The sequence below is a fragment of the Gopherus flavomarginatus genome, chromosome 6 (assembly GCF_025201925.1).
Source record: "Gopherus flavomarginatus isolate rGopFla2 chromosome 6, rGopFla2.mat.asm, whole genome shotgun sequence".
Lineage (NCBI taxonomy): Eukaryota > Metazoa > Chordata > Testudines > Testudinidae > Gopherus > Gopherus flavomarginatus.
The window spans coordinates 81,754,466-81,778,954 of NC_066622.1; the positions used below are offsets into that span (position 1 = coordinate 81,754,466).

At 41.3% G+C, this 24,489-nt stretch overlaps 1 protein-coding gene, 1 long non-coding RNA gene and 1 pseudogene across 6 annotated transcripts in view; 2 read left to right on the plus strand and 1 right to left on the minus strand.

Moving 5' to 3' along the window:
* Positions 1-797: 797 nt before the first annotated feature.
* Positions 798-5,404, plus strand: LOC127054464 (pulmonary surfactant-associated protein D-like; annotated as a pseudogene).
* The window catches only part of LOC127054470 (uncharacterized), an 82,588-nt gene continuing 59,013 nt past the window's right edge, over positions 915-24,489 (minus strand). The window contains exon 3 of the long non-coding RNA XR_007775257.1: positions 915-1,010. This is a non-coding gene — a long non-coding RNA (uncharacterized LOC127054470). The remainder of the gene's footprint in view (positions 1,011-24,489) is intronic.
* Positions 19,846-24,489, plus strand: part of LOC127054460 (pulmonary surfactant-associated protein D-like) — a 66,743-nt gene continuing 62,099 nt past the window's right edge. For 3 of the 5 annotated variants that reach the window (XM_050960672.1, XM_050960669.1, XM_050960668.1), the window contains exons 1-4: positions 19,848-19,923; positions 21,100-21,316; positions 23,310-23,426; positions 24,330-24,437. In XM_050960672.1, coding sequence (XP_050816629.1) covers positions 21,115-21,316; positions 23,310-23,426; positions 24,330-24,437 — 427 coding nt within the window. In that variant the 5' untranslated portion in view covers positions 19,848-19,923; positions 21,100-21,114. Of the gene's footprint in view, positions 19,924-21,099; positions 21,317-23,309; positions 23,427-24,329; positions 24,438-24,489 lie in introns of all 5 variants that reach the window. The other 2 variants (XM_050960670.1, XM_050960673.1) reach the window with 2 other exon arrangements.

The window sequence follows — 24,489 nt, forward strand, 5'->3', positions numbered from 1 at the left end:
TATAGTTTATGTATTTTAATAATAATAATTGGAGGTATACCGATCTCCAAGAACTGGAAGGGACCTTGAAAGGTCATCGAGTCCAGCCCCCTGCCTTCACTAGCAGGATCAATTTTTGCCCCAGATCCCTAAGTGGCTCCCTCAAGGATTGAACTCACAACCCTGGGTTTAGCAGGCCAATGCTCAAACCACTGGTTTATCCTCATAAAACTATATAACCCTCATGGTTTTATGTTCCTATTTTATTCATAGTACAACAAAATACATCTTGTCTAATTCTTTATGCTATTCATTTAGGAAGTATATGCAATTTTATAAATAATTACCAGATAAGTTGGGGAGTCTACGCCATACGTTAGCTTTGAAATGAAAGCATACAGCTATATTCCCAAGTGCAAATATTGCAATTGTGGTCCAGCCCTGGTACTCACTTCCACTCTATCCTCAGTGCACTTGCACAGGCCCAAACATAATTCAATTTTTTAAAAGCAGTGATCTACTAAAACTTTAAGGATTATGTTTGTAGGCAACCTGATGGGACTTAATTGAAATTTGCTGCTTTTTTTGTTTCAAGTTGTGGGGTTTTTGGAGCAGGACAAATTCCAAAAATTAGGAGTACTTCATTAAGATTTGAATAAAGAATAATTTAAAAGTTTTTTCATGAGCACTGAAGCTCAGACTAAAAATATAACAAACTAGTACAAATGTTTTAGAAAGTAGACATTTAGCATTCATTTATAGAGCCAATGTGTAATACTGCAACATAAAGAGTTTACGTGTACTCAAAATTCCTTATGGGTAATTCTTTTAATGATTTTTTCCACAGGCTAGGAATCAAACAATGCTGCTGCTTCCAGTATTCAACACTTTTGTCTTGGGATTAACTCTGGTGATGACTTCCACCTCAAATCCTGCTCAGGATGTCCAAAAACTGGATCAGGATGCATGTATACTAGTTGTGCGCAGACCTGCTCAGAACGGACTAGCAGGAAGAGATGGAAAAGGTCGCCCTAAAGGTGAAAAGGGAGATCAAGGTAAACAAATATTGATTTACTGTTCACTTGTTGGAGCATGAGCTTTCGTGGGTGAATACCCACTTCCTCAGATGCATCTGAGGAAGTGGGTATTCACCCACGAAAGCTCATGCTCCAAAACGTCTGTTAGTCTATAGGGTGCCACAGGATTCTTTGCTGCTTTTACAGATCCAGACTAACACGGCTACCCTCTGATACTTGTTCACTTGTTGGTCAGATTTGTGGTTTTTTTAAAGCTAATAAAAAAGGATGCATAATTCAAATCATATAGCTAGATGGAACCTTAGCAAAAAATTTTGTCAAGCATGAACAATCCAGAGATCCTTAATTTATTGCTAATTACTAAAACACTAGGATGAAACTAGCAGTATTGTTCAAAGTAAAATAAAAGCTATGTTACAATTTGGAACCAGATGCTTCTGATATAGGTAATGTGCTTTAGACTCTTTCACTTCCAGGCCACCAGTTTTGAATCTGATCCAGATTGGCAGTGTCTGAAACTTGTTACCAGCCAATGCCTGTCCGGTGATCTATGTGAAATAACTTGCTGTTACAGTGCATTTCTTGGTGGTTAAGAGACACACAAACACACATACATAATAAATAAGACTAATAGCACTCTTGGTAGTGTCAGCAGATGGCCAATACCAGGGTGATATACATTCTGATATTGTCAAACCTCAAAATAAGCTGAATTGGCACTGAAGAGACAGACCCTGGAAAAGTTGTTTAGGTCTCACTGTTGCAGATAGAGGCAAAGGATGAAGGGGCATTCAGCCTGCTCTCTAGAAGTTACTATAAGAAGTTATTCTCTAATCACACTGTACTTAGTATTTATTTGTATTACAATATCACTTAGAGTCCGTAACAGATATCTGAAAACCATCTTGTTAGGCAGTCTACATAAAACATGGTAAGAGAAAAACTCTGCCCTGAAAAACTTACAAACTAAATAGATGAGAAAGACAGAAAGACGGGAGTGGTATCTTCATTTTAGAAATGGGAAATGGAGTCACAAGGGATTATAGACTAGAGTCACTAAATTTTCAGAAGTATTAGAGGGGTAGCTGTGGTGGTATGGATCTGTAAAAAAATATAAATTTATATAATTGGAGATATACCACTCCCCTAGAACTGGAAGGGACCTTCAAAGGTCATTGAGTACAGTGCCCTGCCTTCACTAGCAGGACCAAGTACTGATTTTTGCCCCAGATCCCTTAGTGGCCCCCTCAAGGATGAAACTCACAACCCTGGGATTAGCAGGCCCATGCTCTAAACCACTGAGCTATCCCTCCCCCCCCCATTTAAAAGATTCCACTAAGAATCCATTTGCATGAGTAATTACATAGACTGTCAGGGTTGGAAGGGACCTCAGGAGGTCATCTAGTCCAACCCCCTGCTCAATGCAGGACCAATCCCCAAATGGCCCCCTCAGGGGTTGAGCTCACAACCCTGGGTTTAGCAGGCCAATGCTCAAACCATTGAGCTATCCCTCCTCCCACCTTATGGGCTAACAGACGTATTGGAGCATGCATCTGACAAAGTGGGTATTCACCCACGAAAGCTCATGCTCCAATACGTCTGTTAGTCTATAAGGTGCCACAGTACTCTTTGCTGCTTTTATTAATTTTCAAAAGAGCATAGCTCCCATTTAAGCACCATATTTTCAAAATAGTGCACTGAGTGCAGAGTTATTTTAAATAATCAGTCGCAAGTGTCACAATGAGAGTGTTTAAGCTTTTGAAGATCTTAACCCAATTCTGGATGCTGGGCACTTCAAAATCTGGTCCCAATTGTGCATTCTGGACACTTCAAAATCTGGTTCCAAGGTCTGTGGAAAATATGGCTTTAAATCTGTACATGCTGAGAAACATTTTAGGAATTCCAGCTATACTCACATACTAATATTTCCATTTAGAAGTGAATCCACCAAACTTCTGAACACTTTTCAGATATTTGAATTTGATATTTAAATTGCAGCAATAGAACCAAGCTTGGATCTGGATCAAAGTTCATTGTTCCCCAAAAATTCATTGTTCTTTTTGATGATCTAATCTTCATCCATCTCTAATTATGACATCACAAACTCTTATAACACCTACAAATTTTACTGTTTACTTGCTTTATTTTTCTCTCTTCCTTTTCCCTGAATAAACACATTGTATTGCAAGGATTAAGAGGGATACCAGGTCTTCCAGGAAAGGATGGATCCCCTGGACCAAAAGGAGACAGAGGTACAGAAGGACCAAAGGGAGACTGTGGAGGCAGAGGTAAGCTGTGCCCCCCTTTTGAGGGAAGGTAAAGAAGAAGCCCAACAGGGCAGACAGAGAGGCCTTTATGGATGTTTGAATGGTTTTCATTTCATAAATGTTCCAGTAAGGCTTTGCTGCTGATTTCTGAGCGAGGGAGAAATATTCAGAGGAGGGCACTGGGGAAACCAGTCAGTCTGATTTTCAAGGGAGAGAAGTGAGTGAGCCTCCAGGGTTACCAAAAGTTGCTCTGATGAACTCAAACATCCTATAGGAGCGAAACACCACAGTGATGGGTACCTGATCCCTGGGTTCATGGGATGAAGGATGTGCTTCTAATTTTTTAAAGAAATTGAAAAGCTAGCATTGCTGCAGGTGCTACTGAGAATTACACTCAAGAGGTAGTTTTATTTTCAGTGGACTTCTGGCCCTCAGAACCTCAGTTTTAAACTAGTTGTATCTTTTGAGGAACCAAGAAATCAAAAACAGTATCTTTGGTGTTACACTTGTGATTCACTACTAGTTCTGGAGGTGATGTTTCTGGCTTTTTTAAGCTTTTAGAAAACCTTCCATATTTTAATGTGACACAATAAGAATACTATTATTTTCTCCTTCATAATGTAAGCTTTTAAAAACTGAAATGAGTGATTTGCAAGAACAACTGAAGACCCTGAAAGCTACTGTCAGCAAAATCCAAAAAGGTAAGACAAATAAAGTGCTGTTCACTCCAGTCAGCGATAGATGGGCCCAAACGGACTAATTTGGATGCAGATCTAGATCTCTACTTCTTCAGAGTTAAGAAGGATTCATATCTGGTGTCTGATCTGGGCTTTTTGCTATTCACTCATACTCCAAACTTCTATGTACTTGCTGGATGTTTTAATAAAGTAACTCAATTCTACAATAAGGGCAGTACTGGTCTAACCTTGTCACGAGTATTGTTAGCCTCGGCAGGTCTCCACTTTGATGTAAATAGGAAAGTCCCCCCAAGAACAGCTGTGGGATCAAGTGCTAAAAAAATCCCATCCAAAATATACTTAAGATGAAATAGTGTGACTTGCGTAGGGTCTACTTTATGTCTGAAATGTTATTTGATTTGTCCTGTGACCAAAAAGAATAGTGGGAGACAACGACTCTCTGACATCAACAGCACATGTGGCCTCATTCTGCCTCTTGATTTCCCATTTACTTCCTCTGGAACAGGAGCAGACCCTTGAGTCTTACCTGTAAAGAGAGCTGCAAATGCTAATTGAGATAATGGAATGATGACAGAAATTCTCACTGTGTCATATCAAGGCCAATGGGCCTGGCCTCATAAGAAATACTGCAGTAATGTTCCCAAACACTGCACTTTACAATAGTGACATGGTAATATTTTAGGGTGCCAAAATAGTATTAAACTCCGATATTGTGTACAATTCCAACTCTGCTCTCTAGGACAATAAAAACTTCCTCAGCTCTTCCCTCATTGCTAACTAAAATAACAATAATAAAGTATAAACTTCAACCTAAGATTTTTCCTGGTTGTTTTAGGGTCTTCCTGAGACCTTTTGCCTCTGTCCATAGTTTTCTCTGCACCAGTAAAATATCCTTCCCCTTTCAAACTTCTGGGTCGGTGTGCAGCTGGTCAGACAGAATGAATCAACAAAAATAACTGCCTCTTGCTCCAGGGTCCAAGAACTTGTTACTCTAATCTGAAAAATAGTATGTGGGGAAAAAATGTAACTTAGATGTACTGTACTTCTGTGTTTTTTCTAGCTTGGATTTTCATAAATGGCAATAGTGCCGGTGAAAAAACATTTGTAGCCAATGGAGCTGAAGGTGACTTTGAGACCTCAAAAGCCACATGTTCCCAAGCTGGTGGCCTGATTGCTTCTCCAAGGAATTCTGCAGAGAACAGCGCCATACAACAAATAATAGTTCGTCATAACAAAGCAGCATATATTGGAATATACAAACAGAAGGTTCATTTAAGTATCTAAGTGGCGAAGCAATAGCATACTCAAACTGGGCTGCAGGAGAACCAAATAATTTTGGTGGAATTGAAGACTGTGTAGAAATGTATCCAGATGGAATGACAAATCCTGTAATGATAAACAGTTAATAAGCTGTGAGTTTTAATCTCCCTGTCCTTGTGGTTTACATTAAAATCAGTTAGTGCAAGTTGGCTTGCAGTTTTAATACTTATATAATCTTGTTGATTTACAATAGCCTCACATTTTGAATAGTGTGCTGTATCAGTGATGTAAAGGTATAGATATGCTGAATCTTGCTGAAATTTCTATTATGATAAATTGAATTGCAATAAAGCCATCAGGCAACTTTGAACTGTATTCATAGCTGGTTAATACAGGTGTAGTAGGATAAGGCCCTGAAACATAAACTCTTATCAAAGGCCCAGTATGAGGCCTGAGGCCTGAACTAAAGTAATGGTCAAGACTTTGCTAACATAAAGCAAAGTTAAGCTGTGAGCCAGAGGCAGGCCCTGCTCACAGAAGCTGGCAAGGAAAGGGCTGATGCTGTGAAAAGAGACATACCTAAAAGGTACTAGACACCAGATATCAGAACATTGGCATACTCGTACACTCCACACAGATAACAAGGAACAAGCTGACCCATCCCAATGACAGGGCCAAAAGGGGAATATGATGGATAGAGTTGTTTTGTTCGAACCAACATGTACAAGGTGAGAGGCAGCACCTTACTATATAGAAAGGTTGTACCTTGCTACGTAGAGGGGTTGCACCTCAATATGCCAGGAGTGATGTGTAACTTGTTTGTACCTCTGTATACGAATGCACGTCTGAGTGGATGTCTTTGTCCAGCCGAGGGAGCAGTGGAAAGTCTCGCCATTGACTGAGCTGAGTCCATTGTCAGGGAGCACATAGGTACTGGCTAGCAGCACCTTAGCAGCACCTTGGACTTCATTTGCCCATGAGCTGGAGACTGTGTTTCTCTTCGACAATAAACCTGGCCGACGTGCCTTCGTACCTTACTAGAGTCTGTGGTCATTGGGGGTTCTCTCAGGATCTGCTGTGTCAGCTATCTGCGCAGAGCTGGGGCAGCCCACAGAGGGAACACAGGCACGCAGCCAATTGATATCAACATTGAACAGAGCAGAGCACCACACCGGTAGCGTCTGACAACAACAGGAGATACTACAAGTGCTGTGAGAAATCAATACCTACACAGTTTCAGACTTGAACAAAAGTGACTATCATGAGGAACTGACAGAGAATACAGATCAGGGTTGTCTTTTAAGTAAAAGGCCAGAAGATGACCATTTTGTTCTACATAGTTCCAGCAGGGAATGCTTTAGTTTTATGACTATATGCTTGTCTTAAAGTAAAGCATATGGATTTCCATTAATCTCTGTATAAAGCTGTTTACAAGTCTACAGTCTGCTTGTTTACAGCCTTGTTCTCAGGTTACTGAAATGGGCAGGACAGGGATTCTAGAAGCTTTTGGTCATGTGTCCCTTGATAGCCCACTGGAGTTTGGGCATGTTGTGGATTTAAGTCCCATTATTCAGCACTCACAAATGCCATGGCACTTTACAGGCAGAAAAAATCTCTGCCCCAAAGATTTTACAGTCTAAATAGAGACAAGACAGAGAAGACAAAATTGGAGGGCGAGATAAGGGCAATGGAAGAGGGGACAAAGGCCAGTAATACAAGATAACACAGTGCTTGGGGGTTTGACACACTTTTGATGGATTAATGCTTTTTGTTTCATGTATTAATTAACTTTTGTTTAGGCTAAAACCTAATGTTGATCATTCAGTGTCAAGGGAAAGATGCAGTGCTCATAGGGACCCTGGTATGATAACACCACAGATAATAGAGGGGTCAAGATATTCATGGACTCGACTATGTTACTCTGGATACATAGTTACTATGGTTCCATTAAGTGAGGATATTTCCTTCCTCATTTTAGTTATATCATCTCATTTATTCAATAGCAACTTTATTAAACAAAATAAAAAGTCCTTATCTAGCTTAATCTCTATACCCATAGCACAGGCAGGTCCATCTGATTCCTCATCTTCATGGCTCTTTTCATCAGGGTTGGCTCTAGGGATTTTGCAGCCCCAAGCACAGCAGGCAGGCTGCCTCTGGCGGTTTGCCTACAGAGGGTCCGCTGGTCCCGCGGCTTCGGCGGACCTCCCCCAGGCGTGCCTGTGGGAGGTCCTCTGAAGCCGCAGGACCAGCAGACCCTCCGCAGGCATGCCTGCGGGAGGTCCGCTGGAGCCGTGGGACCAGCGGACCCTTTGCAGGCATGCCGCCGGAGGCAACCTGCCTGCTGCCCTTGCGGCGCGGCAGAGCGCCCCCCGCGGCTTGCCGCCCCAAGCACAAGCTTGGCGGAGCCGCCTCTGCTTTTCATTGCCACCCAGAAAAGCATCGCTGGGCACTCACTTAAATCCTTCCTTTTTCTGCTGACTAGCCTTTATGAGGATTTGCAGATTAGGCTGAGCCTTAAAAAGGGTAAAACATCATGTCCAGCGGAGGCCCTGGCCCAGGAGAAACCTGACCTGGAGGAAGGACAGGGGCTGCCATGGCTGCCCGCCGCTGAGCACCCAGAGGAACTGGAGGAACCTGAGGTGGAAGGGGAGCTGGAGCTGCCAGCAGCCGAGTACCTGGAGAAGCTAGAGGAACCTGAAGTGGAGTGGGAGCTGGAGCTGCCAGCAGCCGAGTACATGGATGAGCTGGAAGAACTGGAGGGACTCGCTCAAGGGACTGGGTACGAAGGAGCCCAGGGACAGAACTGCACAGAGCGGTGAGTCTATTTGGTCATCGTGTTGCGGAAGGACCCCGCTGACTCAGTGGTGGGACCTTCGCCTCGCCACTGTAAGGACCCTGGGCTGGACCACAGTGGAGTTGTGTGGGCCTGCGTTCTCCTACCTCGGCCAACCTGCCTCGGGTAGCAAAACCCCGATAGAGTGCTACAGACCCTTGCCGGCGCTCCCCGGCCTGAGGGGCGCGCTACAGACCCTTGCCGGCACTCCCCTGCCTGAGGGGGCACACTACAGACTCTTGCCAGCGCTTCCCAGCCTGAGAGGCGCTACAGACCCTTGCCGGCGCTCCCCTACCTGAGGGGCGCGCTACAGACCCTTGCCGGTGCCTCTCCCTCTGCTAATTCCCCAGTGAGAGGCGTGACCCAGGATGGCCAGTGAGACAGTAGCTCCCCACCTCCCCCTAGTGGCTCGGTGAGCCAACCAATGCGGATCACAACCCGGCTCATGCCAGATAGATCGCTTCTGCCCCCAGTTGATGGTCCAGGCATTGTTATCTTAATTCCTTTGAAGTTATGTATCTTGCCTTTCATGCTTGGTTCTTTAACAACCCCTTAAAAGTCCCTTTTGATTTACCTATGCTTTCCATCTTGAATCAATACAAAACTGAACAGGGAAACCAAGTCATTTACACTAGTAATAAAAAATACTAGGCATTTTCCATTTAAAAACCAAGCACAAAGGCATAAGCTCGACACACCCTAAAAATTACTTACCCTGGCAATACAGTCATGTTCACACACAGTTGTCAATTAATTTAGCCAGCCTTAAATCGAACCAGCAGCATATGCCCTATCCCATTGTTGTTAGCAGACTCAAAAAGGTAACAAAAGGCAATAGGATGACCCAGAAAGTCACAGAGACTAAGCTCATTGATCTGAATGACCATCACCAGTCTGTTTGCTGTGTTTGTCAACATTAATACTATATAGAAACATTAATAAATGAATGCAAAATAAGCTGTCCCTTACAGAAACATATCAGCCATAATATGAGAAAGAGAAATCAAATGTTGTTTTCCTTGTTGATAATATCAGTGAGTACATTTTTTTCTGCAAAGCTCTGGAGCCAAGAAATTTAACTTGACTTTAGGACTGGATTATAGCGAGAGCATCTAATATCTACTTGGAGACACATGTCTGCATTATGGATGGGTGGTTCATGTCAGGGAAACTACTTCCACATTATTGTATACAGCATAGTTGTAGCTGTGTCGGGCCTGGGATATTAGAGAGAGCTTGGCGCTCTCACCAACAGAAGTTGGTCCAACAAAAGGTATTTCCTCACTCACCTTGTGTCTCTAATATTCCCACATTACTCAGAAATCTAAGAGAAAAATTAATCTTTGCAAATTTAGATAACATTGTATGTCTTCCAACTAGAAATTCTGAAGTCCCATTCAAGATCAATTTAACACTGCCTGCCAAAATAGCTTTCTCTCATCTACACTGTCATTACAGCTGTTTTTAGCACCAATTCAGAGAACATATTGCTAAAAATGGTTGTCAGCAGCAAGTCAGTCTCCTAGGCAATCCCAAACACAGCCAAAGGGAGACTGACAAGCAAAAGACAGATACTGCAACCCTTTCTTACTTGTGTAAAAAGTTATTACACAGAGTGAGCGGGTATGGAAGACTCTAGCCCTAAATAAAGTGAAAATGACCAACCTATTTTCATTGTCTAAACTGAGTGAAGTGCAACACCAGAAAAAAAATTAGATTTTAGTTTTTAATTTGGTTATTTATGGAGATGACAACTTTTTTCAAGCATAAGATTTTTGTTGACCTTACCTATTTAGTTTAGATATGCAATGCCACCAGCATTTTCCTTGTCGGCAGATGGAGTTCAAACAGAGATTTTGTTCACTCTTCTTTTCGTCATAACTACCATTGGCACTTTGTCAACCAAACTTGCCAAGTCTCATTCATTTGGAGAAAGACTCCCTGGTCTAGGACTCTCTCTAAAATGGATTTTAAACCCTTGTGATGAAGACTTTTGCAATGTTTTAGTTTAATTTCAGTCATTACAGTTATCAAACCAAAAATCAAGGGAGTTTGTGCTGGTTGTGTTTGGGATTCCAAACGAAAATAACCAAGTTCAAATAAATTTAAAATCTTGTTTCCAATTAAATTAAAAATATAATTCTTCCAAACTAACTTGTTCATATTAAGCTTTGCAAACCCCTTCCCACCTTTTAATAAATTTATCTTTTTAAACATTTCTCAGCCCTTTCCAGTTGCCTTTATAGGGAGACTTTGTCATGCCATCTCCTCCCTTTCCCTTGCTAGGCCCACCTCCTCCTTTCTAACCCTAACTCGACCTCTTCTAGCCTGAGTTTTTTTCCCCTTTGTTTGTCTCTCACTCCCTTATTGGCCCTGTCTACCAGAAGGAATAATGGAGTGTTCACTTGCTTACCAAAGCAATTTAGACTTATTTAGTTTCAGTTAGCTGCAGCTTTTAATCTTAACAACACCCAAAATATTAAGAAGTAGTGCAACAATATGCAATGAAGAGGAACATAAGGCATCCCACGATGACTTGCAAACCTTAAGCTGCAAATCTGGGTGCTAACTGGGAAGGTATGATAGGCCTGTTGTCAAAGCCTGTGACATTCTTGTTACTTCCCCTGTTGATAGGGGAGGAAATAACCAGGTTATTACTATTTTATACTTTACTATTGGATTCCTGATAAAATATATGGCAATTTTCCAATAACTATTTCAATAAATCCTCTTTTTTTTCTGTAATAGGCCATGTTAGCATATCCAATTATTGTAATCAGATAGTCTCTCCTAGTCATAAAATACTGTGCTGTAAGCCAATTTCATCAAAATTTATCTGAGGAGTCGCTCCCAGAAAGGCCCTTCTATATCTAGTAGAGAACTTTCAATAAGAAACAGAGACAAATTACTTTAAAAATTGTCTTCAGGGAACTTGTACATATTGGGTTTCATATAGTGTACTGTCTAATTAGGGCTACCTTTCTGTTGCCTGGGTTTGCTAAAAGGCCACTTACTTGACAGTTTCGCTGTCTTAAAAGCTTCAAATCTACTGGAAATAAAGCGAGAGTTTTGTTTTTATTATAAAAAATAAATATGAACAAGTAATAGTATAAAATATGAAACATTGTGATTGGATTGCAAGTCAACCAAGAATTTTTGTAGGAATACAAATGGTTAATTTAGCTTTAATATAAGAAAAAAGGGAGTGTTGTATATCATTTAGCCCATGGGGCTGGGAATTAGGGGACCTAGATTCTAATCTTGACTCTGCCTGTGACTTGTGAACAAATAACTTAACCTCACTTTGTCTAAATTTCTCCATTTGTAAAATTGAGACAATACTTTGCCTCCTAGCTATGAATGAGAAGCTCCATTAAGTACAAAACTTTATTAGTCAACTAATATGAAGAACCTGACAAAGCTCTTCCCCTTCAAAAAGCCATATAAATTAGAGTTAAGCTGCTACTTAGTCCTTGACTCATGCTATCATTGCTACATAGTTCGTAACCTTCAACATAACATTTCAATGTACAGAATGTACCATACAGCTTATAACAACGAAATCTTTTCTAATAATTCCCAATGAATTCAACAGATGTCAGAGTTTAGAGGCAAATTCTGCAGGGAAGAAACACTGTAGCGTTGGATGCAGCAAAAGACAGAAATGTAGAGGTAGTCAGTGCTTTGTAAGCCTATCCCTTGAAGATGGGCTGTGGGGGCTTGCTGGTGGTCTGAGGAAAGATGGCTCGTAACATAGTGTTGACTCTCCTTTTTCACCTCAATCATGTTAAAAGGAGCTAAAATAACTTTCTTAATATTAATTTTCTGTGTGAACAATTTCTTTGTTTGCCACAGGAATATTATGTCAATCTCAGTAGGAGGAGAGAGTGGGTTCAAACACCAATCAGAGTGTAAGTATCCTTCATGCAATCTCTCCATTAGAATATGGTCCATGCTGTGATAAAGTGTGCAAGGCTGCTGCTATAGTGGCTCCAGGACATCTGATTTCATGAGAATTGTGGTTTTCAAGCTTGCTCTGCGTCCAGACCAAAGAATCAAATACAATAACTGTCCAATCCCAGGAGCTGTTGTAATATGAATAACAAAGGAGTCCTCTGTGAAGCTGCAATTAGGGTCTCATGGACCTAAAGATCTGCCAGATGTTTTGTTAATTTCAAGTTAAAATCAAAGGGCCAAAATTTTTAACAATTGACATCAATGGGAGAAGGAAAGAGTCCAAAATTCATAGTGAAATAATGGGGAATTTAGAACATAAGAACAACCATGCATTGGTCAGACCAAAGGTCCATCTTCCCCAGTATCATGTTTTCTGACGGTGGCCAATGCAAGGTGCCCCAGAGGGAATCAACAGGTAATCATCAATGATCTATCCCCTGTCGCTCATTCCCAGCTTCTGGCCAAGGCTGCATAACAGTTGTTTGATGGCAAATAAACCCATTTAATCATTAAATTTATTTTGGAAAAGGGATCACTTATGTACACACAATGAAATTCAGGAACTGTGTAATCATGTTATTGCAACTCTCACCTTCCCTTGTTTTTGCCTCTCACTGTTTGTAGCTCTTACCCATTGTATCATGTCTAAAATTAGAGTCCAATCCTGCAATTTCATCTGCACTGGCAAACCTTTGCACTTGCCTGAAGTCCTTCCACAAGTCTAGCTGCAGGATCTGGCTCTTAGATTTGAATATTCCTTGAGTCAGTGACTGTCTTTTACTAGTTCTGTAAAATCCCTAATACTATATTAACAATTAACTTGATGCTGATGATAACCGGCAATAACCTGGCAGTAAACGTTGTGAGAAGAAAAACAAATCATTGTTGGCAGAAAAAAAAATGATTCTGTTTTCATGTGTTACTGTAGCTTGTGGCTTTTATTGTTGTTGTTGCTGTTATTACTATTATTACATTGAGGGTATTTTTTTACAGGCAGAAACTGTCTTTTGGCTTAGACAGTGAAACTCACGCCGCTTGCAGAGATCCAGAGTAAGTCCCTCCACATGATCCCTGTATAGTCGCTGTGCAGTGGATCAGCCAGTGGAACAAACACCTCCCCGTGTGTTGTGGAATAGGTCTTTGTAGTAGCCTATGCAGAGCCAGCACACAAGACTAGTTTGGGGCCAGGCCAAGGGAAGGGCTGCAGAGCCATGTTCCCATGGATCGAGTGACCCCAGCACCCACAAGCTAAAGCAGCAGGTAGTCTTGGCAGCAGCCCCATTCCTGATTTCTGGGAATTAATTTAATCTCCCCAACCTCTCTCAACCTATAATATACCAATTCCATTTTTACTCCCTCAAAAGAACTGGTTTTCTGTGTCTGGAAGAGCTTTAGCAACTTTATATTTAATAGACATTTCAAAATGGGGCAAAAACTCATTCAACCTGGCACTGCGTCAATTTAATGCCAGCCTGCTGCTAGACTAAATGTAAATATTGTAGAAATTAGTCTTGTGAGAGTAGCATTATTTGAATCTAACATATAGTAGGTTTGTATTTATCCTGTTTAATTCTGCCCATATGGTCTTAGCTAATGGTATAATTTTTTTGCTACTTTTTTTCTAGTAATTGGCAAAACTAGGATCTGTTTTCAACTGGCATCTCAACCTCAGACTCTCTGAAGAAAAGAGAATGGAATTAGTTAGAGAAAACAAATAAAACAAGCAAACAACCAACCAGACTCAATATATGTGCACTTTGTACCATTACCTACAAATTATGCAACCCTCTTTTTCAAAGCTTGCCAAATATTCAAGGGGTCAGACTAGCACATGTGCTTGGGTTCTGTACCATAATTATTTTTAGGCCACGCCAGTTCCTCTTTCCATTTGTTTTGTTACTGGTGCAAATTCTCTTATTTGTCCTCTGGATAGCATTGTTAACAAATTCATGCATGCACCTTATTTTCTATGGGTGTATAAATTTACTCAAGATTATCACAAAGCTTTGAAGTAGTCTGTGATTATTGGATGTAGGATTAGAAAGTCAAAGCAATTCAGTTAAAAAGATTTCTCATGAGAGGAAAGATGGTTTTGTGTTTAAATAACCGTGGGGGATTGAGATCTAAGGATATATTCCTAGAACCACCATAGATATTATGTTTTAATGTGGGTATGATGTTTAAAAACCACAATTTTTAAAAGCAGGAACCTAATGTCATGCTTCTAAATCCACATTTAGGCATAATGAATTTTCAAAAGTACTGAGCATTCAACAACGCTCTCAATGAGAACAACTGTGGTCAAACTTCTCAAAGTTATGAGTGATTTTTGGATGCTTTGCGTTTTAGGTACCCAACCTGAGACACCTTAAAGGGCCTTGTTTTTCAGCAAGTGCTGAGCATCCCACTGCCTGAAAATCAGGCCACTTTAAGGTGTCTCAAGTTGGGCACCCAAAATCACACATCAGTTTTAAAAATCTTGGATGCCCAGCATGTCTGAAAATCATGTCACTGATTTAGCAGCCTATTGATTTAGCAGGTTACTTTGTTGAAAATCTTGACTTGAGTCTTTGATAAAACAGATAAAATACTCACAGAGATGTCTTGAGGATTAATTCATTACTGCTGAGCAACTAACTGCCTGAAAATCAGGCCACTATAAGGCAGGGCTGCCCAGAGGATTCAGGGGACCTGGGACAAAACAATTTTGGGGACCCCTTCCATAAAAAAAAGTTGCAATACTATGGAATACTGTATTCTCATGGGAGCCCCCGTGGGGCCCAGGGAAAATTGTCCCACTTGCCCCCAACCACCAGGTGGCCCTGGGAAAAATAAACATTTAAAAACCTTCCGCATCTCAGCACAAACCCAGTTTTGAGAAAATTTCTTTTCAAGGCATCTTTACAAGGTATCACTGGTTCTCAGCATCAGCTAGTGCTAAAAGGCACTAAAGCTCATTAAAAGGTTGGACAAATATTTTCCGTCAAAACTTTTTTTGGATCGAAAACTAAAGGTTTTTAAAAAGCAGAAAAAAATGACGGACAATGTCTGCTTTCCTTCAAAATTTGTTGTGGTCTTTTTAATTGAAATGCTGAAATAAGTCTGCCAAAATCTGAAGATGGTTTGGGGTTTCAGAAGTGTGTGGCCAAATATTTGCTGCTTGTTGTGTTTGATTGTTTAAAAAAACAATAAAAAAATCTGCTTACAAAAAATCCAAAACTTTTGAATTTTAATGGAGTTAGATGGCTTGCCTCCTTGATCTTCTCCAGCAAAAGCACACACAACAGACAGACAAAGACTTTCCTCCCTCCCAGATTTGAAAGTATCTTGTCTCCTTATTGGTCCTGTTGGTCAGGTGTCAGCTAGGTTATGTGATCCTCTTAACCCTTTACAGGCAAAAGAGGAATTAACCCTTAACTGTATGTTTATGACACACTCTAAAAGCTAATCAGATGTCACTGCTCAATCTGACGGGGGCCTTAGTAAGCCAAAGTTCTTCCAGCCCTTCTGGAATGGTTGCGTCTTTGGTCAGAAGGACTTGTCTGCTTGCTGAATCAAAAGAAGGCCCTGAGTCAGCTTAAATGTAGACTTTTTATGCCAAACAACCTTTCTTAGTCAGTTGGTCTCTGGAAAACCTAGTTTGAACCGATTTATGCAAGCATCCCCAGGCATGGTACCTCTCTGGAGGTCTTTACAATCTGAGTGATTCACCTTAAAACACCATCCACTGCTTTTAGTTCCTGGAGAAGCTGTGGTATCATTCTCCCTCATTCTCCTCCACTGCCCCAAGTTGCATACAGTCCCTGGCCGACAGTGATTCATAAACCATTCATAAGCTTAATACAATATGTATCCCCAGAGATACTGTACAAGGTTGCAACATATGTCATAACTAGTATGATATTAGTCTCTTTTGTAGCTGCATCATATTGTTGACACATTCACTTTGTGATTCACTATAATCCCCAGATCCTATCCAGCAGTAATACTGCCTAGCTTGTTATTCCCTATTTTGTAGTTATGCATTTGATTTTTCATTCCTAAGTGTAGTACTTTGCACTTGTTTTTATTGAATTTCATCTGCTGATTTCAGACCAATCCTTCAATTTATCGAAGGCATTTCAAATTCTAATCCTGTCTTCCAAAGTGCTTTCAACCCCTCCCAGCCTGGTGTCATCTGCAAATTGCATAAGTGAACTTTCGACTCCATTATCCAATTGATTTATGAAAATATTGAATAGTACTGGACTCCTGTGGGACCTGCTGGACACATTTCCCCAGTTTGAAAGTGTATCATTGATAACCATTCCTTGATTACTGTCCTTCAACCAGTTTTTCATCCACTATTTCACCTACCTGCACATGACTGAGCCGCAGAAGGCAGGCCAAGCACATACTTGGGTAAAATAATGTAGAAATATCTTGTGGTTAATCTGAAGAGCAGAAATACACTATTTTTCTTCTTTGCCCAAGGAGTGACTCAGTTACAGATCAGAAGGAGGAATGTGCTCATGCCATCCAGCAAAAGTAACAGTTCCAGCCAGATATCTAGGCACTAGGACAGAGGCTGGGTGAGAAGCTGAGTGTTAAGGTAAGCAGGGGCGGCTCCAGGCACCAGCACGCCAAGCGCGTGCTTGGGATGGCAAGTACTCTTGCTCAAGGGGCGCTCTGCCGGTCGCCGTGAGGGCGCTCTGCCGTGAGGGCCGTGAGGGCGGCAGGCAGGCTGCCTTCGGCAGCTTGCCTGCAGAGGGTCTGCTGGTCCTGCAGCTTCGGCGGACCTCTCATAGGCTGCCGCCAAATTCGCAGAACTGGGGACCTCCTGCAGGCAAGCCACCGAAGGCAGCCTGCCTGCCATGCTTGGGGTGGCAAAATGCCAAGAGCTGCCCCTGAGGTAAACAAGCTATATTTAGCAGTTGCCCCCTATGAGACTGAACTCAGGCTAGTGGGCCATTCAGGCTAGGTATAAGAAGCATACAGAAGCCTGTGCGGTTACAACTAAAGCTGGGTGATTTTTTTGTTCAATCAAAGCAATGTTTAAGAAAAAATGTGTAGAAAATGTTGTTTCATTCAACTTTTGTTTTCCACTTAAATTAAAGTCTTTACAAATGGTTTTCATTGAGCTTTTCCTCTCTTGGGCTTTCCTTCTCCTCGCCTCCTTTTTCCTCTCGGGGCTGGGAGAGAAAAAGGTAAAGAGGGAGAAAAAGGAGGTGGGGTAGAGGGGTAACAACAAACTGAATACCTTGGAGGCTTTTTTGGTTCTTGTTTCACCAAGAAGCAGAAAAACAAAAACAAACAAATAAAAACCCTGCTAAACATTTCAAATGAAATGAGAATTTTTTAGAATCCCTGACCCATCCTGCTCCTTGTCCCCTGACCACCACCCTTGAGACCCCACCAATCGAACCCCCCCTTCCCTGTCCCCGACCGCCCCACCAACCGCTGCTCCATCCAACCCCGCTCCCTGTCCCCTGACTGTCCCTGGGAATCCCTGCCCCTTATCCAACCCCCCCCCCCCGGCTGCTTACCCCCAGCGCCTCGGCACGTGTGTTGAGAAGCAGCCCTGAACAGCACTGCAGCTGCGTGGCTAGGGGGGGCCTGAGCTCCTCCCCGCTCAGAGATGTGTGGTAAGGGGAGGAGCCACTCGGCCCGGAGCTCAAAGCCCTGCCCCCTTACCACGTGGCTCTGAGCGGGGCAAAGCTCAGCCTCCCCGTAGCCACGCGGCTGCAGGGCTGTCCATGACGCGCTGAAGCACCGGGGGTATGGCGGGGGCAAGCCTCAGCCATTCTCAAGGGGGCCCCACTTGCCTCCCCCTCGAGGAAGCCCTGCTTTAAGGTGTCTCAGGTTGGGCACCCAAAATCACACATTAGTTTTGAAAATCTTGGATGCCCAGCACTTCTGAAAATCATGTCACTGATTTAGCAGCCTACTGATTTAGCAGATTACTTTGGTTGAAAATCTTGACTTAAGCCTTTGATAAAACAGAGAAAATACAGAGATGTATTGAGGATTAATTCTTTATTGCTTGTAAGGCGCCTAGAAGATGCTTGGTTGGAAGGCATTATAGAAGTACAATACAGTCTATGACTATTGGGTGATAACATAATGTATTTACAATAACTAAATGGTTCCACTCTGACAATTTTTGACAAGCAAGGCTATAAATCAGCCAAATAATTAAAAAATGTTAATTTTGGTTACTGTGTTGAACCTGAGGAGCTTGTGTGTGAAATTTACAAAAAGCCAAACCTCACCAGTGTTCTCCTTGCTCTGCTAGACAGTACAGAGCGACCTCTACAAGAGATGTCTGGGGGAAGTATCTTGATCTGTGTCACTGCAGATTCCTAATGCAGTAGATAGTAATGGGGAAAGCTCTAAGGAGTCTGAAGATGTGTGTGGTTCAGAGAAGCATACAAATGTTGGGATGCTTTTCCAAGCAGTCCGCACCTCTTGGGTCTGCAGAGTGGCACTTCTCCCCATGAGCATCATCACATGGGGATGGCATTCTTATACTGGTGTGACACTTACGATTGTGGCCCTGCCTAGAAATAATAAAGCCCTATCCAAACCCTTCAGAACTTTAATAAAGCTATTTTTTTCCTGTTTGATTCAAGAAATGGCTAAAGGGTCCAGAGAGTTATTTAAATCTTCTCAACCAACCAACCATCCCCAGAAATAAGGAGGGCATTGTTTCTTGAAAATATGCAGTGAGAAATTGCTTGCATAGTGTCCATTTGTTTGAGACAAAAATGCATGGTACGAGAAGAGCTCTGATATATACCATTTATTGAAAAGAACATGATTTGAGCTCAGTATATTGTAGAGATTATTTAGATCCTTTCCTTTCTGTGTAAATTTTAGACATTGACTTTACTGCTTGTGACGGGTGCACTCCCTGCACGGACCCTGACAGAGTGAGTTAGGCCACATGGGTCCAATCAGCCAGTTAAGCAGCCAATGAGGGAACTAACTGGGAGGAAGCTGACCTGTGAAGGAAAAGGAGGGGCCTATATAAAGCCATGGAGCTCAGAGCAAAAAGGGGCTCAGGGAAAGGCAGCAAGGTGCAGGAAGGAATAGGCTTTGGCTGCTGTGTAGTGGGTCACTGAACCAGAACCCGCAGTAGAGGGTGAGCCCAGGTTCCCCTGCCAGCCACAGAAGGTGTAGCACCTGGGTCAGTGAATGGGAGGAGTGCCTGAGACTGCTGGTGAGCAGGAATTTTGGTGCACATCTCGCCCAGAAGGGGAAACCACAGAGTGACCTGGACGGAGGGCCAAGTCATGAACAGGATGCTGCAGTTCCTGGAGCAAGAGGTGGACCGCAGAGCCGAAAGAGATGCAAGGGGCATTGGCTGCACAGAGCTAATCCCCAGAACAGTCAGGAGGTGGTGGCATCCTGCCGTGAACAGAGGCCCCCTGTCACACTGCTAAATGTAATGAGATCCAGGTTATCCCCTGTATGACCCTGATCCACAGCCTGTCAATTTCCTTGGCCTTTTGATCCTACCCAGCGTGTGCAGTTTGCACAGGCTTAAACTGTGCTGAGCTATAAACTGAACACACTTTTTCCAAGATGGCCAAATATTCAAGAGGTCAGATTAGTGTATGGGCTTGGATTCTGTCCTGCAGTCTCTTAGGCCAGATGAGTTCCAACTTCCCTTTGTTTTGCATTTGTGGGAAATCCCTTTCTTGTACCTGGCCTTCCCTATCACCAATGTTTCAAGATAAACTAGAATGTTGAAATGTTCTTTTTCAAAACTACAACTCTGTTTCCTGGAATGTGATATGGGTGAGAAACCGGATGTCATGTTACTCATTGCATACCATATAAATGGAGAGTTGAACTCTTATTAAAGCATTCCTGTAATGCCTCTGTAGAGCACCAGAAATTACAGAGTAAGTGACTGGATATCATCAATGCTGTTAGATTTAATTCTCTCCTTTAATGATTAAGTTGCATTCAGCATGTAGCAAAATTTATATTTTGAGTTTATTTTAAAATATTATTTATGGAATATTATGTGACTTTCTGAATACTTTACTGTCGATGAAGTTGAACTTTAATATAGCGGGTGGTGCTGTATTATATGAATCTGAGAAATGCATCTCTTGCTTATTAAACAAATGGTGTACTTCTAGGTTTGATTTTAACCATTTCAGAGAAACCTGTCAGTGCTTAGCTAACCCTTTTCATGCTTGGGTGAAATGTATGTACAATAGAAGCCAATTCTGGTATGTTTGTTAATTTCTTGGCTGCCAATTACTAAAATACACTGAGTTTATCAGCTGGCTTTTAGTTCAGTGCCTTTCTGAACAAATCAAACCTTTGATCTCTTCTGATATTTTTCTGTAACTGGGTATGTAGCAAAAAGGGAGAAATGTACTATGTTAACCATCAATCCCCGAATGTTAAAGGCCCAATTGTCACTTTATGGCCCAGCCTGTTTAAAGGGTAGTGGCTCAGCAGGAGATTCTTGGGGCTATTATGTTTTAGCAGGCACAATTGATGCAAGACCACAAGGGAACTATGGTCACTGAGCTACCTTTGAACAGGGTGCAGCACGTGTTCCTTACGATCCTTTCTGCTGGCTGATGTGGGGGAAAGAGCCATGACTCTGACCCTTTCCTAAATCCTCCAAAGCAGCCCCTGTCCACATCAACATTTGTGTGACCAGGACTGCAGTTGTGTCCTGAATTACAAGGACAGCAATCCTGTCCAGCCTGGGTGCCCTCTTCGCAGCATGCACAGTGCACCTGAGAAGGGCTCAACCCAGTTCACTATCTAGAAAAACAGTTGCTCTGCTCACTTAAATCTTAAGAATTATGGCCTGCTTCAGCAGATATATTCTGCATAGGAGGACCTCTGCACCTACCTGGAGCCCCATTGGCTGCAGTGGGGAACCACATAGGGATAAGGAATAGGATCAGGGCCCAAGTTTGCAAATGTTTGCAAACACTTAAATAGTGGATGGCATGATGGGACTTTGTTTAATCAGTTTGCACTACGAAATGTAAACTGATTCCATGGAGTCAAAATGCTCTTAGGGTAACTCTGTGCTTTCTTTCAACAAGTTAGACACCTGAACAATGCTGCTGCATTCAACACTGATCACTTTTGCTCTGGGAATATCCCTGCTAAAAACATCCACAGCAAGTCCAAGCCAGAATGTTCAAAAATGGGATCCAAATGCATGTGCAGTAGTTGTATGTGGACCTGCTCAGGACGGATTACCAGGCAGAGATGGAAGAGATGGGAAGGAAGGCCCTAAAGGAGAAAAGGGAAGTCAAGGTATAGAAGTATTTACTTCCTAATGTTATGCTTACTATTCACACATCTGTCTGGTATTATTTTTCAACCGTTTCTCCTTTAAAAGATGCTTCCTACAAACCATTTAGCTCTGCAAAACATGTACAAAAAGATACAGCTAATCATATGGTATGTATAATCTGAAGGTCCTTATGTTCCTACTGGTAATTACTGAAGGCTGGGATAGAGCTGACAGTATTGTTCATATTCAAAATGAAACCTCTTACTATATAGGACCAGATGCCTCTGGGGTAGATGAAGTGCTGCAGAACCTTTAATCTCTGGATCACCAGTCTGATATCTGACTTCGGTTAGTAGTAACTGAAAGTTGTTAATGCTAGACATGGCTCAGAAACAGATTTTTAAAATTCAATTTTCCCCAATTTTTTAAAACAACAAACAATGTAGACTAGCTCTCTGTTGGCTCAAAAAAAAAACCCTGAAAATTTTCTAAATTTTCTTTCCCAAAAATATCCAGAAGTTTGAGGAGGACAGAGGGTCAAACAAGGGAAAATATGCATGCTGAATGTAAACACTCAGTTGGAGCTAGCTTCACTTCAGTGGGACCACTCACATGAGTAAATACTCTTTTGGGTGAGTGAGTGTTCAACAGTAAAATAAAGCAGAGAATTTGACTGTGATATTTCTTTTCAAAGTAGTCTTATTTACCCTGAATATTTAAAATAACTTAGCTACAATAAAAACACTTTCCTTTCTACCTACCCCTTACCTCAGATCAATTCGGTTTAGCAAGAGCTCCATCAGGATACCTTGCAGGGTATTACTCTGTAGTTTGCACGATTACTTAATTCCTAATATAAATTCCAGAATAATGCTAGAAAAAAAAAACTGGCCTACAGGACTAACAAAGGTTTCCCATATCGAGGTTTACATTGAAGGATTACTTTCTCATTTAATAATATTTCATTTGGTTGCAAATTATAAAAAGGGAATTAATTAATTTACAATAGGTACCTAAAAGAACCTGTCATATTATTCATTGTGAATAATGTATCTGAACAATTTAGTCCTTATTCCTTTTTGTACGTTGTCTACAAACAGTTCATCACTTTTGTATATTAGCTCATTTTTTGCAATTGCTCGCTGACCAGTTTTGCGAAGATTTATTTGCAGACTCGTCTCTGAGTCTTTGGTATTATTTTGCATAGCTTGTTTATAACTGTAAGTCCTCTGGTTTTCTTTTCCATCCCTGCATGAGTGACTTGAGTTTTGTAAACAGAAATCACCCTTCCTCCCCTCTTTTTGTTCACTAATTATCCTTGAACACTCTGAATTGTTTACTGAATCTATTGTGTGAATAATGAAAAGAGCTGTTCAAATAGTCACAGGAGCCTTTCCATTGTGAATGCTCTTACAAATATATATTCATGGTGGTATTTGGAATGGTTTTGCTGTCCTCTACCATTTTTGTGAATAAAAACACAAATTTAATTACTTCATAAATAAAAGTGGACATGGCTTGGTGGTGTTACGTGCAAGAATATTAAACCAATACTTTCTAGCTATATTTGCTCAGATCTAGAGCCATGATTATTTAAACACACAGGAGAATATTCTCTCCTTTGATTCACACAATATGGATTTCTGTTACCTATCTTGACTCTTGCCCCAGGAGCACCCTTTTCAACATGTCTTCCATTTGCTACTACAATTATTTTAATCTGAAATAAATCATTAAACCATCTTGACACGTTGGAAGAGGTGGACAGTTAATGAACTAATACTAAAATTGCAATCTAATCATGACCATAGACACTCACCAGACTTTATATTTTATTATAGATTACAAGGAGCAGGTTCTTACCTGATTTAAACCCTGATGAATTGCAGATAAATTGCAAGCAGAATTTGGCCCTAATTTAACAAACCTTATTCTATTCACCTGCAAATCTCCTACAGCTCACTCACTTTTTTCTCTTTTAAATCTATTATTTTTCTTTTGCCCCAACACTAGGATTACAAGGATTAAAGGGGTCACAAGGTCCCCCAGGAAAGATGGGCCCTGCTGGACTAGTAGGAGGGAAGGGCTCACCAGGAGAAAAAGGCACAAAAGGAGATAGTGGAGATAGAGGTAAGAGCTATGATTATTTTGATTGGGAAGGTTAATGTGATCACTAGTCACTAACCATCTGAAAAAAGCTTAAAAGAACTGGAATTAAGCAGACCTGAAAGTAAGCATGTTTACTCCAGCTAAATTAATCTTAATGGGGGACCTTTGAGTACCTAAGATGCATGATCTATGGGTTTATAACTACTACCATTGGGATAAAAGCTGAACAAAAGTAAATTTAGGTTAAATATCCAAATATATGTATATATACAGTATTGGAGCAATCCCATACTGACCCAGGGGATAGCGAAAATCTCCTGATAGTAGAGAGAAACCTATGCCATAAAGTTTGGATGTAGTGCTTACTTTGGGCCTAATAGTAAAATTGTGTAAAAACCAATGGCTTAGCTTCATAAGAGTTTGAACAAAGCATTTATCTAGCCTTAATCCTTGTACCTTCTCATCCAAAAATATTTTACTTTGAATTTCAACCAGTTTTGTAACAAAATTACAAATTTCGGTGATTTTCAGACAAAATTATAAATGAGGCTAGGGCATGTTCATTCAGTACTAATCTAGGTACATGTGAAATTTTTTGAACTTTTCAGTGAACCTGGTCATAGTTTTGTGTTCATAATTCTCTAATTTCAAACAGAACTCCCTTTCCCTGGGAAAAATTGTGTCAAGGATTTTGCACCAAAAAGAGCAATCTAATTTTAATTATCGAATTGACTACTGATTGTATGTTGTCATATTCCTGGTCAGCAACTCTCAATCTGTTCATCTCAATGTATTGCCCATACACAACGAGTCAGGCATTATTAAAAAAAAAGAATGGATCTTTCCAAGCAGGGACTGTAGTTTTAATAGGGTTATGATATAAATGAACATTTCATGTATTTCCCTTTCACCTTGTTTCATCAGGATTACAAGGAGTCCCAGGTTTGAAGGGTAACCCAGGCAATGCAGGTCCTTCTGGGCCAAAAGGGGATAAGGGTTCACCAGGTGAAAAAGGAGTAAAAGGGGAGAGAGGTAAGTGGTGTCATTAGACTGTACTGTAAACTTCAGTGATTGTTTCCAATCT